The sequence below is a fragment of the Pleurodeles waltl genome, chromosome 4_2 (genome assembly GCF_031143425.1).
Source record: "Pleurodeles waltl isolate 20211129_DDA chromosome 4_2, aPleWal1.hap1.20221129, whole genome shotgun sequence".
NCBI classification, from domain to species: Eukaryota; Metazoa; Chordata; class Amphibia; order Caudata; family Salamandridae; genus Pleurodeles; species Pleurodeles waltl.
This window is the reverse complement of record NC_090443.1, coordinates 471,410,306-471,426,888: the sequence shown is the minus strand read 5'-3', so window position 1 is coordinate 471,426,888 and position 16,583 is coordinate 471,410,306. Positions and strand designations below refer to the sequence as shown.

The 16,583-nt window shown below is 39.9% G+C and overlaps 1 protein-coding gene across 1 annotated transcript in view; it reads left to right on the top strand.

Annotated features, from left to right (window-relative positions):
• The window catches only part of LOC138292925 (vespryn-21-like), a 270,086-nt gene that overhangs the window by 75,815 nt on the left and 177,688 nt on the right, over positions 1-16,583 (top strand). The window contains exon 3 of the mRNA XM_069231804.1: positions 6,579-6,599. Coding sequence (XP_069087905.1) covers positions 6,579-6,599 — 21 coding nt within the window. The remainder of the gene's footprint in view (positions 1-6,578; positions 6,600-16,583) is intronic.

The following is a 16,583-nucleotide window of genomic DNA, read 5'->3' as shown; positions in this document are numbered from 1 at the left end:
TTAATACATGGGGTTATTAATCTGCCTATTTCAACACTGCAGTTTACATTCTGCTTGAAACCCATTCCAATAGGCAGGTATGAAAGGCTAGGAGATACATTCATGAGGTGTAGGAGCTTCCTTTGCGCACAAATGTCTTAATGGTATGAAAGAGGTCTTTCTAAGAGGCAGTGAATACAGGATTTCTGTGAGCCATCCGATTGTAGGCTGCCTGTTCTTGCATGGGGCGTGTAACACTTTGGCAGTGAATTTGGCTTGCTATCGGAAGGGAGTTCCAGTCCCCTTGATTAGTCCTGCGTTCCAGGTACTCTCTAATGGGAAGTTGCGTGCTTCTTAACAGTGAGGATGGTTGTGGAATGTGAGCCGGAATAGCTTATGTTTCGGTCTCCCAAATTGTCACCTGTTGCGGAATGTTCTTCTACCCCCAAACCCCCAAATAGACGAAAGTAGCAGATATTGGGCCTCACTTGGCTACTTCAAATGTGTCTTTTGACAAGTTAAGCCGACTAAAAGTTTCCAAATGGCGAGGTCATGTGCAGAAATATAGTCCTTTTTAAATACAGTTTTTCAGAGACACTTTGTGGAACTTGTGGGACACATTTTTAATGCGTATAGTACTACTGGGATTATACATTTCTTTATGGCTGTTGGTTCTGGTTTTGTTAACGCCTTCTCCTCTTTATTTGACTTAATACCTTCAGCCATACACAATATTTTCGGGGAATTTCCAATTACTTTGGTCATAATCTTGCTGTTGCTGTTTTTTTTTTTTTTCACAATGGCTGTCCCATTGCAGCAAGGACTGATGATGCTTCCACCAGCGCAACTGTGTCGTGAACGCATGATGCAGTATTTCGGAGCACGACTCCTGGAAAAAACTGGAGTGCAACTGGTCTGTCATTCAGACCAGTTTTGGATTGTGTGCAGCCCGTGATTAAATGCCTCTGGTGCCTTTTTTGAATGTGCACTGTTTGTCTTTCTACGTGGTGCTTACTTTCATTGGATGCTGATCTGTTGATGATCTTGCTGAGGGCCCATTACTAGACCTACGCAATGAGGGTGTGTGCTACGAGAAGCCGTCTGAGCTGCCTTTCATGAATCATACAGTTCTTGACTCAGCAGCAGGTACAACACTGAATGCTGCTGCCTCAGCAGAAGCTCAGCGTTTGAACATGAGTGCTCTTTGGTTTTCCTTGGCACCGATTTAGTAACATTACCACCTGCCGAAGTGGAACACTTCCTTGCTTGAATTGTCCAGACTGTAATTGGAGATTTAAAAAATTACATTGACTTTTAAATTTAGTTTCATTGGCGCCACTGCTAAACTTCTAAATTGACCTTTCTAACACTTCACATGCTCAAGTGTGTTTTAACTTGTCACAATTGACTTTTATGTCTAAATGTTTTAAAGCATTGCCTTTTAGCTGCTTTGAAATTAGGAACTAGGCTGCTTTACCACTTCTGAACTGACAAGTGGAGGGTGTTGTAGAGCCATTTTACTGATGTCTCGGGGCACGTTAATTTAGCAACTAGCCCTTCTGCTTTTGCCCTTTAGCTTTGTAAGGTTTTGTTTTATTTCATTTTATTCTTTTAGAATCCACCTCATTTGTGGCAGTGTTTTAATTTCTTTATCTTGTTGTCCTTTTGCCCGGGAAAGCATTACATTTCTTTGTACAGTATTCTTTCACTCTGTGCTTTCCTCAAGGCTGCAGAGAGATAGGATTTTCTGCACAAGTGGGGACATTTTCTCAGAACATACGTTTTTTTATTATAAAAACATTTCCATGTCCCATGAATGTTAGAGGGAGGTTCTGGCCAGATGACCATGACCCCATGTTGTCTGACTTCGTTACAGCTGCTTGCTGAGACCACTGGTTCCCTGGCCCACATGGGGAGTGGTGTCTCTGTAGATAACTGGCTTCTTCACTACTGTCATACTCTGGTATGGGGGATGATGTCTTCCCTGGGAGAATCCTGAAGGGCAGATTAGGGCTTATCCTGTTGTGGTCTAATGTAGCTTAGGTAGGAATTGCATATATTGTGTAAAGTGACAGTAAGGTGGGACATTTTCTGTGTTTCTCTTTTCGTGTCACCATTTTGTTTGTAGTATGTTTCATCATTCTCATTATTGCATTTCATGCCATTTTATCTAAGACACGGCTGATTCAATCAATCTTATTGAACCATTTTCTGCCTCTGTCTTTGCATGTGAGTCTAATGTAAGTGAGAGAAAGGGATGAGATATGATCCACCACGATTTCCCTGAGAAGTCGCAGTGTCATGCGATGGGTTGCCACAAGTCGTCCCTGCTCTTGGGAAGAGATGAGGCGCTGCTAGCTGGCCGGAAACTGAGTAGACCGACAGTTGTCACATGATGCGGGATTGGACTCCGTTCGAGACAATTCAGGTGATGCTGCGCCTAAATCCAGCAGCCTCATTGGTACAATGGGAGCTAACGCTACGAGCCATAGCTGCAATACTCCTGCCACTAATGCAATGCTAGTAATTTGTCTCTCCAACATCACATGCTTTATCACTCAAATATCAGCCATAAATAGACATTTAACCATTTTTCTCCAAACATCAGCTTATGTGTTCTGAAAATGCAGATTTCATCAAACACACTATCAATTTTGGTATACATTGATATGTCAAGCAAGCAAAAGCTCCACAGGCTGCACAGGTAAAGGTAGCTGGGGAGCTACCAGTAGCTCACGAGCTACACAGCGGAAAAACCTGATCTAGAGGATTTCATTCATCCAGAGGATTCACTATTTTGAAACTACTGCTTCTCTTTATTTTTATGAATTCACTTGCATACTGCCCCTTCAAGACTTGGCCTAGACACACAAATGGAAGAAGCTATAATAATTTGCAAGCCCAAAAGCCCACAAAGGTACAAGTTGAAGGCCTCCCAGAATTTTAATTCTGCCCTTAAGTCGCCAAATCTCCATGTCAACTATGTGAGATGGAAGTTATTCCTTACATTGCACTCTTTTGGAATGGATAATAGATTTGGAGAAGGCCAAAATGAAGTTTAATGGTCACTCTGTCCTTTCAAGATTAATACGTACTTATGGAGGGAAGCCAAATAAACTCCTGTTTTGAAGGAAGCTTTGTAGTTTGTGTTTAGTAAAACATTTACTACTTATGCAAATTCAATCCAAAAGAAAAGTGGTTGTTCTTGTTCATATCTTCCACCACAAGATATCACTCAAACAGGGGCGTCTCTTCTGCAATGGCAGAGGGTTGTTGCCCCCTATCCCCTGACTAAGAGCCAGCAGATGAAAAATAAAACGATAGCTTACTATAGTTTTATTTTTCATCTGCTGCCTCAGCCAGAAGTGCAGGGCGTGGCTAGGCCATGGGAGTGGGAAGGAGGAGAGTGTGTATGTGTTTGGCCAGCCGTCACAGGCCGGCCAAACACACAGGTGCACTTAGGTTTCTCCAACCCACTGTCCCAGTGAATGGTCTGGCACCACATAGAGGGAAGAGGAGTGAGGAGCAAGGCGGCAAGAGATGGCCGCATCATGGTGAGAGCCGAGGTGTGGTGTATGTGTTATTTTGTTTTTTCTTTTCTTTTTTTTCCCCTCAGTTTATGGCACCATGGGTGCTGCAAGGGGTGTTCCCAGATGGGGCCTAGGGAGTCAGGGTAGCCCTGCCCTATATTTAATTTAATACTACTTTTTTTTTTTTTACTTCAGGTCAGGGGACAAGGTCCCAGAGTCCTGTAATGGCTGCCAGAAATGTTTTCTCATGGTCTGGCAGCCAATCAAAGCACTTGCGGGAGTCTGACTCCAATGGGAGAGGGATGGCCCAAGTGAAATAAAGCTCCCTGGGCCAATCTGAATGCTCAATTTGTTTTAAACTGGTGCTCCTGTGAGTCTTGAGACTCTTGCGAGCCCAAGTGCTAAAATATATAATAATTTGTTATCCTTAATTTCTCAAACTATTTAACAGATTTACACCAAATCGCAAAAAGCACAATCTGCGGACCAAGATCTAGCTTCCTGACCGCTTTGATTTAATTCCTTTCAGCAGTTTTTGCTGTAGCTCATCTTCAAGAAGTCTTTGGATAATGCACTGGAATTTTGCATTTTGGGACCACCTTTTTTCTCATCCCTGCTTGATGGATCACCCCAAAACTTTCCTGAAAGAGCTGAGGTGTTTTTTTTTTTTTTTTTTTTGTGAAGATTGATCAAATGGGGTCAAAGTAATTATCAAGCAAAACAATGCTCTTTCTATGGAAGAGCAGACCTAAATATAACTACCTATTGGGGACAGCTCTAGCACCCTACATTGCCAGAGACCCTCTAAAATCTGATCACCTCAAATGTCTGTTTTTCTAGCAATGTTTTTAAGCATAGGATTAACACAGTGCCTTCCACGCCGAGCCCTTATGCCATGTATATGGCACAGTCTTTAAGCATAGGATTAACTAGCGCCATCCATAGCGACCTGTAAAATGACAAAAACCATCTAACACTGAAGGCACAGAATTACAGCTTTGGATTGGTAAAATACCATCCAAGCCAACCCGAAATGAATAAAAGCAACCCCTGAGGTGCTCTCCACCTACACTTGTAGTTGTCTAAGAAAATGTTGCCTGTAACCATGTAGCAGCCCCAGATTAATGAGTGGTAGTTTGAGTGGAGCAATTTATGGTCTGGAACGCCAAGATTTAGTAGCCTGTAGCGAGCTTGTTGTGATTTTTTTTTTTTTTTGTGCTCTTGATCATCTTGCATGGTGGCAATTCTGTAAGGTGGATGTGTCTGGGGAGTTCATATGACAAGTTCTTGTTGCAAAATACAGCAGTTTATCCAGTGAGGTTAGAGAATATAGGGGAAACTAGACCAATGTTTACACATTTCTTGAGTTTGCTCAGGAGATCAGTGTCTTGGATGTGGAGAATAAAACATTTGAGCATGTTCGATGTATTTTCATTACTAATCTGTGTTGGAGATAAACCTATCATATTCAATGAAGTGTTACGTAGGTTTATGGCCGACGATGCTGTGTTCATGGTGCCTGTGATTGGGTGAAGGAGTGCGATGGATAGTTGTGGAAAAATGATTAGTTTAATTTTGGATGAATGTGACATCAGTGTGTGAAATGCCATTTAGTGACGATTGTCCATAAGGCATGTTGAGATTTATGTCTGGAAATGAATAGTGAAAGTAAGGAACGAGAGGAAGATGTGTGTCGTCTGCATTTACCACTTGGGAAAAGCCAAGGAAAATTATGATATTGTCACGAGATTACGTAATGTGATTATAGGGGACCCAGAAGTGGGCCTTATGGCACTAAAACAGCCAGGATGCATTGATCAAGTAAATGGCAGATCAGTGATCTGCAGATCAGTGATCTGAGAGATAGATTGAGGACTAGCTGTGAGCGGGTCTGTGCCAGAAGTGTAATCTGATCTATAGTATCAGATGCCGCAGAGAGGTATAAGGATATGCCAACAGATGAGGTGATAAAGGGGCTGGAGAAGATGAAGTTGGATACGTGAGTGAGGATCATTTGTGTGGTTTGTAACACCTTAAAACCAGATTAAAAGGGGTTCCGGTGTGAAAGTTTGAGGAACTGAAGTGGTTCGATGGCATGCATGGAAGGTTGGTGTGTGGCTGCTGGAAGTTAACTCTGATGGATTTGTATGAAAGAAGGAATCAGTGAAAGGGTGGGAAGTGTGATATGTAGTCTGAAGTTGGTGGGCGTCAGTAAAGCTTTGTTGGTTAGTATGAATTTTTTTCAGAAATTTTGGGTGAAGCATGAGGCAAAGTTATTTAAGTGAGAGCAACGTGTAACTATTGTGTGAGGGGAGAGTAGATTAAGTGTGCTGGCAAGTATTTGATGGTTTTCCCTTAGAGAAATTATTCTTTCTTAATTTAACAGCGAGAATTTGACAAACCGATGTAAGTGCAAGGGTAGCTAGGACTCGGCAATTCACATAATTTTATGAATTTTACATTACACTTGTTACACAAATCCTAAATTACACCACGCTGTGTAGTTACATCACTGTGGCAAAATATTAACCAAAAACAACGCAAATTGCAAGAGGGTGGGTGAGCAGCTTTTCTCCTTTTTTTTTTTTTTTTTTTTTTTTTTTTGTGCACGAAAACCTTCCTTGCTTAAAAAAACGCGTTGACGCATTTCACTAGACCATGTGGAAATAATGAACAGATTTGCATTAATTGTAATGTTCTTAACATTCCATGTAATTACGCAGAAGCATCCGGTCCGTACACTATAGAAAGAAGGGCCACGTGGGGAAATGCAATAAGTCTCGGCTTGTAAACTAGATGCCTATTCTCCTGAGTGTTTTAACCATTCACTGCATATTTTTTCAAAGCTAAAGTATTTCTTAAGGTTCATGATACGTGTACTAATTGAACTGTATAGATTTGTACTCTGTTTCTCTAGGCTCGTTTATTTTTCATTGTTTTGTTAATATCCGATTCATACGTTACTGAAAGGAATAGCACACGAGAAAGGCTCTGGAAAGGTTTTACTTTTAAAACGCACAAGCATCCGCTAAAGTGACTGTAACCTGACATGCATTTTATCTTTCACAGATAACAACACCACTAACACAGGTAAGACTTGCATATACTGATGTGAGCTGGAGAATGAATGAAGGAAGGGACGAGAAGTGACCAGTAACTTAAGCACCATTTGCTCTGGTTTGATGTTTTCATTGTATTATAAATAGCAACCTATGTTGTGTGAATTAGAAGTAGCTGTACCTCTGCAAATTTGTCTTTGGACGCATCAGTGTTACTGCTATCCTGTGGTTGTGGCGTTTGAGTAAACACTGTATACACTGAACATCTTCATCAATATGGCTGTCATTACAGACGGCCCAGTAGGTACCACCCTCTGTAACTGTATCTAAATGTGGACCTTTCCAAAGGGCGTCAAGAGGCATCATGAACTTTACTTTGAAAAAAGCTTGTATGGCTTCTGTTTTTTATTTTTCTAATCTTGTTAAGCAGCTCCACAGATAATATTGACATGATTTTATGAAGGGCTCTAGGTATACAAGTCATCCAATGTGCTGTATTCTTTCTGATTCCTATCCTCCTGCAAAGTGATCTGCATTTGATTTCAGCATGGCCTAATTTATTTTATGGAAGTGCACCAGCAGACTGTTGTAAAGAAATGCATTGTTATGGGCACTGCTTGGTCTGCTGGGTTACATATCCTATACCTTCCATCATGATACATTTCGTGTTGCAACTCTTTTCTTACATCAAGAACATTGGCCCCTCCTGAACATGCCCAGATACCTGTGCTTACCTAGTCACCACAAATATGTTGAAGTAAGTAGGCGTGCTAGCTGGAATAAAAAATAAATAAAAAGTGGATTTTTTAAAAATGATCAGTGAATCATTCTGCCTTCCTCCAAGTTAGTTTAAACTCACCGGTTCACTGCACTTCATATGCAACAGCATCTTTTAAATGTTAGGAAAGAAATGTCTGTAAGACCTGTTAAATGTTGTGGGCCTATTGTACATCACGCCCTTGTATATGCAGTGTGGATTTCACATCCTGCCCCTTCCTTGCAAGGTAAATTAAGACCGTGTCCATGGTGTTAGATATCGACCATGTCTCCATAAGTCACTTGTAGGCAATATGGCTTCCACAGTAGTGAATGGGATAAGCACTGAATCTGGTTATCCATAATGGACAAACAAAAAGGCTGTTACATTTTTAAAGAACTGTAAGAAATGACATCTTAGTTGCAGGATGAACATGTTACAGTACAGATTTTAATAGATGTTCAATATCAGTTCGGCAACTTTTACCCTTGCCAGCACAAACAGATACTAGTTGCTCCTGTGCTAAAAAGCACAGTGCCCTGACTTCTCAAACGTAAGTGTTTTTTTTTTTCTTCGAGATGACATCACTTAACAGTTATTATTTCATAATAAAAATGTGACATTTAATTCTGTTAGAAATGTATTCGTTCTTTAATTTAAACTCAAGAAAAACTATTTAATTTGAAATATACTTAAATTAAGTATTATTTCAAAATCAAGTTACTAGTGTTGTAGTGAATGCATAGTAGCTTGTGAATCTATTCTAAAAACAAACTGAAAAAGAAAAAAAAAAACCTTAACGGGCTTAGACCATGCTCTGTTTACCATTGGTTGGCTTCAATGACACATATCCTTGCTTCTTATTGTTCAGCATGTCCCGGTTTCAATTTCTCTTAGAGTGTCACTGTTCCAAGAAGCAAGGACCAAGTACAGCCTCCTGTTTGTGTCTTTCCTTTGGTCACATGCTTTGAAGATACTTTTTATTATTATTTTTTTAATTGACTTGTTGCAATCCATAAAAGTGCATGTGCTTGCAGTCTGTACCTCACCTGCTGTCTTGGTGTTGCTTTCGCCGTTGGCCCCCTGTCAGTGCTTGCTCCGTCCATCTCCTAACCACCTCCAGCTATCTATTGGTGCTTGCTCCCTCCTTCTCTCCTCTCCCGCCATCCGTAGTCTCACTTACCCTGCCCTTGTGTTTATTACTCTCCCAACCCTCTTCCTGCTGCAATTCGTTTTGATGGCCCCCATTGTGTCTGTCATGCGATGCTTGCCCTTCCAGCCCACAGCGAAAAAAAAGTATTAGCAAAGCTAATAGGTCTTGCCTATACTGGAGTTATAGGTCTTGCCAATTTTTTAAGCCATGTCTCACAGCAGCATGGCCGCTGTGCAACATGGGTGGAATTAAAGGGAACAAAAACTCTAGGATGTGGCCAGCATTGACAGCATTTGCTTTTAAAATATATATAATATTGATTACATTAACACTTAACATATAATTCTTGAATATTTTTAAAAGTTTTAACTTTTCTTTCTTTTTTTTTTTTTTTCTATACACTTTACCATATGGAGGCTCCACAGTTGGTGTGGAGTTCTCGCAATTACAAAGTATAAATAAAAACATTTATTTCTGTTTATAATAAAAAAAAAAAACATTTTTTATGATGTTCATTTTGCATATTTAATTTAAATGTCGAGTGAAATAAAATGCTACAGCACTATTAACTTAATTTTGATTGTAATGTTTAATTTAGTAGACAAATCTAAATTTTTCTGAAGTTAATTCAAAAAATAAATTCACTCCTATAGTAAAACAATATTTTTAAATATGCATTAAGAATTGTGATGTACCTATGGACGTATTCAAATGTATTATACTCAAAATTAATTATATATTCCTAAATCAAAAATGGTTGCTAATGTTTTTTGTAGATTTTTTTTTTTTTGCATTGTTTTATTTATATTTGTAACCATTTAAAATAATGTAGTTTACTTTAACATTGTTTCCATTGTTCATCATTGTTTATTTTATGTCCGTACCTTCATTATTTTCTATGAGGGGTGTTGCAATACCAGTGGTTGGCCATATGTGGTGCTGAATGTACTACTGTTTGTGGCAGCAGTGACCTACACTTGACAAATTGTCTCCAACCCCGGTTTTGGTGATGGGCCGCATGTAAACTTACCCGTTTTAGTAACTTTACACTTTAGATTTTGTAAATAGCCCAAAGTAGTAAAGTTACTCAAAAGTGTAAACAAGTGTACGTTACCTTGTGAATACCCCCATATGTCTCCCTACTGACTATAAAGCATTGACGTATGTGATTAAGAGCCAGGAGATGGGATTTCTCAAACTTCATCTTAAGAGACAAAGCTTCAAGAAACAATACATGCCAACAGGACTAACCATCTTTTGAAAAGCGCATCCTTTTCTTCTTCAAAACTCCTGTACAGATCAACCCTTTATGCAAGTGCATCTGTGCTGCAACTGAGATGTATCATGAATTACTCTGTGCACTTCCTTAATAGCTTTGGAATCAGATCCAAAGGTTTGATAGTCTCTTACCAGCCTAGCTAGTTCTCTCATTAGAAGAATATCCTACATATAGAAGGCACCAGACACTGGCCTGGTTTAAGATTTTCTCTGTTATGTGCCTTACACCACTGAATTAGCCAGGGCCCAACTTGTGGGAACAAATCCATCCTTTCTACCTTTCTGAAGTACCTTCAACAGCGTTAAGCCAGAAATTTAAGAAGGGAAAACTATGTGTCAACCAGGGATATTAGACTGCAGACCAGTAAATCCAGTCCAGGAAAAAAATGTCTAGTCTTTAACACCCTGGATTAAATTCTTGGGAACAATACCATTTCAAACTTACTAGGCATCTCAAAGGGACACAATAGCAAGAGGTTTGAGACTTTGCACTCCTAAGAATCATTCACGTTGTGTTGTGGGTCAGGTGGGAGTTCACCCTAAATGTATGAGGTCAGAATGGTAATCCAAGTTTTATCTTACCTCTGGCCAGTATTGATATGTTCTTAAACAACTTCTGTAGTCACAATTCGATCTGATGAAGGGTCATCTCCGGCCTGACCGGGCTGAGGCATCAGAGTTGCAAATTCAACTTAGTGCTGACATCACTTTGTCTACTATCCCTGAGGCAAGGAGCTTGCATTTCTGTGAGAATAACCCACAATAATAGTTATACATCAGTCTCATGTGAAAGTTCTTCCATGCCTAGATATGAATCACTCAGTTTCAGACTTATAAATGCTTAGCAGTGGACAGAGTGGTTGGCTATTATCCATCACAAGTCTCTTGAGAACACTGTGAACACCACCCTATCAGTAGTGTAAAAGAAAACACAAGCACTTAGGATAGTGCATAGAAGTCTTTTTTTAAAACAAACATAGTGCACAAGCATTCAAAATAAGCAAGGCAATAGCCTAAACAATGGACCAGGACTTCACCCTCTATCAGATGAATAATATAGTTGTAAAATCCTACTACGGACTGGCACTAATGAGCAGGTGCTAGGTAGGATCTCATTGTGGGAAAGATGTGAAAGATACAAGTATCATCAACCAATGCTGTTTTTTTTTTTTTTTTCTAATTCTTGCTTGTGTGTGCCAACTTCGGAACTAGGCTATGTGTAATAGTGCTTCCGCAGAACTGTGCAGTGTACAACACAGAATACGATGAAGACTCATTTAAAATTTGTGCATGGGTTACATATTACGAAGGCTTTAGTGATCTTCAAAGAGACAGAGAAACAAAATAGCATTTGATTCATAAAATGTAACCAACAACGTTATGACACATAGGGCATTTGCGTTTTCTAAGTGTGTATGCAGGCATTAAGGTATCTAAGCAAGTGAATTTACTTTATCACTACATATCTTTCAAGTACACTCCAGTGCGGAGCTCAGTCTATCCAAATGTCCTCTTTATCTCTATTCAAGAGACAGGCCTTACTGAATTAAATGCACCCTTGGGGGCCTCATCAAACACTCACACAGAATGTTTAGTGATTTTCAAACTCTTGGTAGACAACCCGAAGCAACAACTACAGAAGGGGTTGAAAACTTTGACCATAGACTTTGGCATATTGATTGCTTCCTGTATGCACAAAGCTACTAAACAATGGTCTTACAGGGGGAAGTAAAACCCTTGTCTTCCTGGTAAACAATTTTTAAACAATCATCAAACGTGCAAATTTTGTCAGTTCATATTTTTTTTTATCTTAACTAAACAGTCATTCTTTATTTTGAATTCAATCCTTACGGTGCTCCTATAGTGATGGCGCAGTGAAAGTGAATGTAGTGAAAAATGTTTGTACAAATATGCTCTGTACAATATATACAAGTCCAGAAGTCAATTTAGTCTCAAGAAAAATCCATGCTATCAAAATGTCGACATTCCGACCCCATTTATGTAGACCCCATCAGGACTGTTAGTTTGCTAAAGGTAGCACCTAGAACAAAACAAACTGCATTATTCTATGCCTATAAAGACTAGTTTCCTAATTTATCATTATGGGTATAGACCCATAATTCTAGGTGATTAAAAATACTCACCAGTCAGTCATCGTATTCTGTCTTAGGGTGATAGTTTAATCATCTCATCCTCCGTTGACTTTAGATCCTAGTAGCCTATCCACTCCCTGTCCCTCCATATGGTCTATAAGGCAAAAGGAGCAATGCTTAGCCCACCCGTGGCCTCTAGCACGCCCTAGCCTAGCGCGTAATTGTCTAGGCTGTATTGGAGCTGCTTGTAAATACACTCACTAAGCAAGCGATCATTTTCTCCACTGAATGTAACCCCCAACTGGTTTCATACCAATCACCTGGACATCTCGTATCATTTGGCAGCCCACAGTGATTACTGAGGTTATTTTACAGTTCCGTAAGTGTGAAAAAATTGAATCCTGCACCATTTCTTAAATGAACACTGGTTGCATACAATCTGTGTTAAAGCTGCTCAGCTTTATGGTAAAACAATTACATAATTTAATTTAGAATGTTATAACTGAATTTGTGGCTTCCCTTTCCTGAAAAAAAATCCTGTCTCCTTCAGCTATTTAAACTCCCTTCCAAACATTAACAAAATATGCGTACTAGCAGTGCCTCTTTCCCTCATAAACAAAATGATGTCTAATGCCCATTACATTTGTCATATCGGTAAAGCAGTTAAGTGCTTTGAAAACAGAAAAATTACAGCCTAGTTCATGGATTCTCTCTGCCCCACAAGCCCTTGTCTAGTGGAGCTTGTTGAAAAAGGTTAACATATTGTAAGGCCGAAAACAAGCACCACTCACTTGTTTTTCATACCGGAGTACGACTGCTTGCATCTCTCCGGTCCTGCTGAAATGACTCCCCTAAATAGATTATCCTGTGCGGAAGCGTACAAGTTGTGGCCATACAGCACCCTCTAGTGTCATTACGGTGTAACATGCCTGGGCCAGATTTAACAGTGAATAATGTCACGATGAATCTGTAATCCCCTTTTCTTTCACTGTTAATACTTTCTAAAGATCAAGTTTTTTTTGGAAACATACGTATTATCTCACCCTCTTTGTCGCTTCCATCAGAACCGTGTTGTATCCCTAGAGGACATACATCATAAAGTATCCAAATTGTAATTTATACCAATTATTGTTATACCGATAGAATTAAATGTATGAAGAACATAGACAACAATGTCTTGACAGTTATGTTACAAAACAATTATGCACTTGTAATGATAGAACGAGATGCATGGAGACATACACAACAATGTCTCAACAATTATGTTATAAAGCAATCGTGCACTCATCATGTCCAATTTCATGCTTGTTCTAATCCTCCAGTGTATTAAGGTCATTAGTTTCTGTCCCATACCACTTCATCCAGTACAGTTCTCGTTTTGAGACACTCGTCTTTGTCTCCCCCTCTGGGTCCGAGTGACTTTCTCCATCACTTGCCATTTCATATCTTCGCAGTTATGGTCCAAAGCTCGGTAGTGTTCCGCCAGAGGAGCTTCCACTGTATTGCACTTGATTCTGCTCCTGCGTTGCAGAATTCTGCACTTGATTTTCTGTGTGGCCTTACCTATGTAAAGTAAATTACATGGGCACCAAATTGCATAGACAACATCCTGAGTGTTACAATTACTGAAGGTGGTCAAATTTATCATATTATTGTGACAAAACATATTTGTGTTTAAAACTAAAATTACACCCTATACATTGTGGGGGGCAGGAGTCTTTTTCAGTCAGATATTCCTGAAACAATTCCCAATAGTGTCTGTTTTTTTTTTTTTTTTCTTTTTTTTTCTTTCAAATGTCATTACTGGTGGGGCAAAAAGTGGTTACACAAGTTAGTCTGTTCAGGCCTACCTTCTCAATTTTGGGTTCCTGGAGGCTGTCCCTATGGTTAAACCACCTTTTCACCACTCTTTTCGGATAACCTCTCTCAACTAATCTAATGATCAGTATGTCTGATTCCTTAGAATAATCCACTTTCTTTGTGCAATTCCTTTGGATGCGTAGGAACTGCCCAAATGGCAGATTATCCCTCAAGCTTCTCGGGTGGTAGCTATTGTACTGAAGCAATGTGTTTTTCTCAGTAGGTTTCCTGTACAATGACCTAAACAACCTGCCTTCCTCATTGCCTATTCTCAAGTCTAGGAATGGAATGTTGTCCTTACTGTATTCCATCGTGAACTGTATGTGTATTGATCTTGTATTAAGCCATGTATGGAATGCACGTAGATCTGTTACTGAACCTCTCCAAACTAAAAAAATATCGTCAATATACCTGGACCATTTTATGATATGCTCCATGAAGGGGTTTGCAGGGTTGTGAATATTCTATGCCTCATAGTCTGCCATGAAAAGGTTCACTAGATCCGGGGCAAAATTTGCCTCATGGCTACACCTTTCACTTGGTAATAGAAGCAGTTCTCAATTTTTGTTTTTTTCCATCATGGCTATTTCCATTAAGGCAGCTAGAAACCAAGTAGGTCCTTGGACCAGTTATGAACGAGTGTCCAAAATGCTTGTCACAACACAGAGCTTTCCGCTGGGGGAGATTGGTATACAGACTGTATATCCATGGTGACTAGAATATCTGTGGTGTTATCAAAAGGCATATCCTCAAATATTGAGATCTGATGTGTGCTGTCCCTCACATATGAGCTAGCCAGGGGTACAACTGGTTTTAAGAAAAAATCCAAATACTGGCAGGGGGGTTCCAAAATAGAACCACCCCAGAAAGGATTGGTTCGCCCAGAGGATTTTCCAACCTCTTATGTATTTTTGGTAGAGTATAAATAACCAGCGTTCTGCGGTGTTCTTTATTCAGGAAAAAATATTCATTCTTACTCGGGAAAACCTTGTTCCAGGCCCAATTTATTTAATGATCCAATCTTGGATTTAAGTTCCTTTGTTGGATCAATCCTTATTCTGCATGCACGAGGCAGGTTACATTCTGGATCTTGTCTTCAAATGGAGCATTGTTACTGCTGGGTTAAAGATGAAACCTAAATCCGACCCATTCACTGATCACTCTGTTTTCAGAATCTATTTTTAGGAATTCAAGAATAATACCTATAGCCAAACTACCTCTGCTGTTGAAGGCAGGTCTCATTGTTTGTTTAATTGTGTATCACTGATACAGTTCACCCAGTTGCCTCAAACTCTAATGTTTACATGTCTTCCATTGCAAGATTTCCATAACTCTGGATGTATTGGTTCCCTATATTAATGTTATGAAGGCTGTCAGTAAGTGAGGTTGACCAAAATGTAAAGACTAGGCCAGAAACTGGAACATAGGTGATGGATAGATATAAATGAGTTCTGCAAAATAAATTAGAGAGCATATCATTAAGCAGTCCAGAAAGCAAGAAACTCACGCCTTCATTACTGTCTTTCTTAATAGTTGATCCTTATTCAAATAAACAACTCGGAAAGCATTAAGTATTAACATCAATCTCTGTCTTGCCACCGCAATAAAAATAAAATTCTTATGCTGAGCTCGGAGGTAAAGAATTAAAGCCTCAGTACTTGGTGACTTAAAACACAATGATAAAACACCTTTTTTGAAGGAGACTGGTTGCCAAGCCACTGTATCTTGCAAATTACATATCTGTCTCATACTTAAATTAGCTAAAATATGAAGAGGTGGCGCCACACCAGCTACAGGAATTAATAAAATTCAACAACGTGGTAGACAGACTTCAAAGTTGGGGAACAGAAAGAAGTCCGCAATTGCTGTATTTTGAGAAGATTTACTTGCTTCTCGGAGTGGGGGCACGCTCAATCTGTAATTCTCCTGACCTTTTCAGCAGTATGACACAGTGGATCACAAAACCCAATTGGAAAAATGGTGTACTTCTCTCATCTAACGGCAGTACACAAATTTAAATGTGCTCCTTCAAACTTATCCTATGTGGGGTCCCACTGTAAATTTCACTTTTTGGTCTATACTTTATTGTGAACATGAGGCCCTTTGCACGAGTTATAGCTCTTTTTTTTGGCAAGAGAAAGTGATCTAGTCGTGAGAATGCTTTGTGTACTTGAGAAAAACATGAAGCATCTCTCGGGCAGGTGAAGAAATCGCAAAGCATCAAGCAGGCCCTCTGCATCTTAAAACCAAGCCAGGTGTGTCAGACCTGTCCTGCTCCCGGCTGGCACTGTAGACTGATCCAGGACGTCGCTCCCACAGTACCCAGGGCCCTCAGAAGTTGTTGCAACACATCGCTTAAACTTAAAGGCCTTTGAAAATCAGCTAACAGCGGGGATGGTGGATAGATGTTAGCCAGGGACAATGGTTGTCCGTGAGGGGTTCCAGCCATCACTGCAACTCTGTTTATCATGCCATGTTTGAGTCTTGAAAGAGATCTGACCCTTTAAAAAAAGGGCCACCACTGTTGGGTCCCTTGTAAACGCCAGGAAGGGGCATCTATCAATGACTAAGTGAGCTTCTTGAAAAAAAGAGGATGCCAGATCCCAAGTGGTGAGAAACTTATTGGCCAGTCACCGTTTGACAAGCCATTGATATTCCAGGTGATTAACGCCAACTGGCTTTCAAGCCCGGAGTTACCATGTGGAGCCATTCTAAGGAGGATGTATACATTTAAACAGATTCCCTGGATCATAGCAAATCGGTCTCCAACCCTTGTAGGTGTCTCATTTAATATACTTTACGTCTGACTGTAGATGTTGCTTGTAGATCCCCCCCACCCCTCACCCTATACTTTGAAAACAAGATGTGCCACTC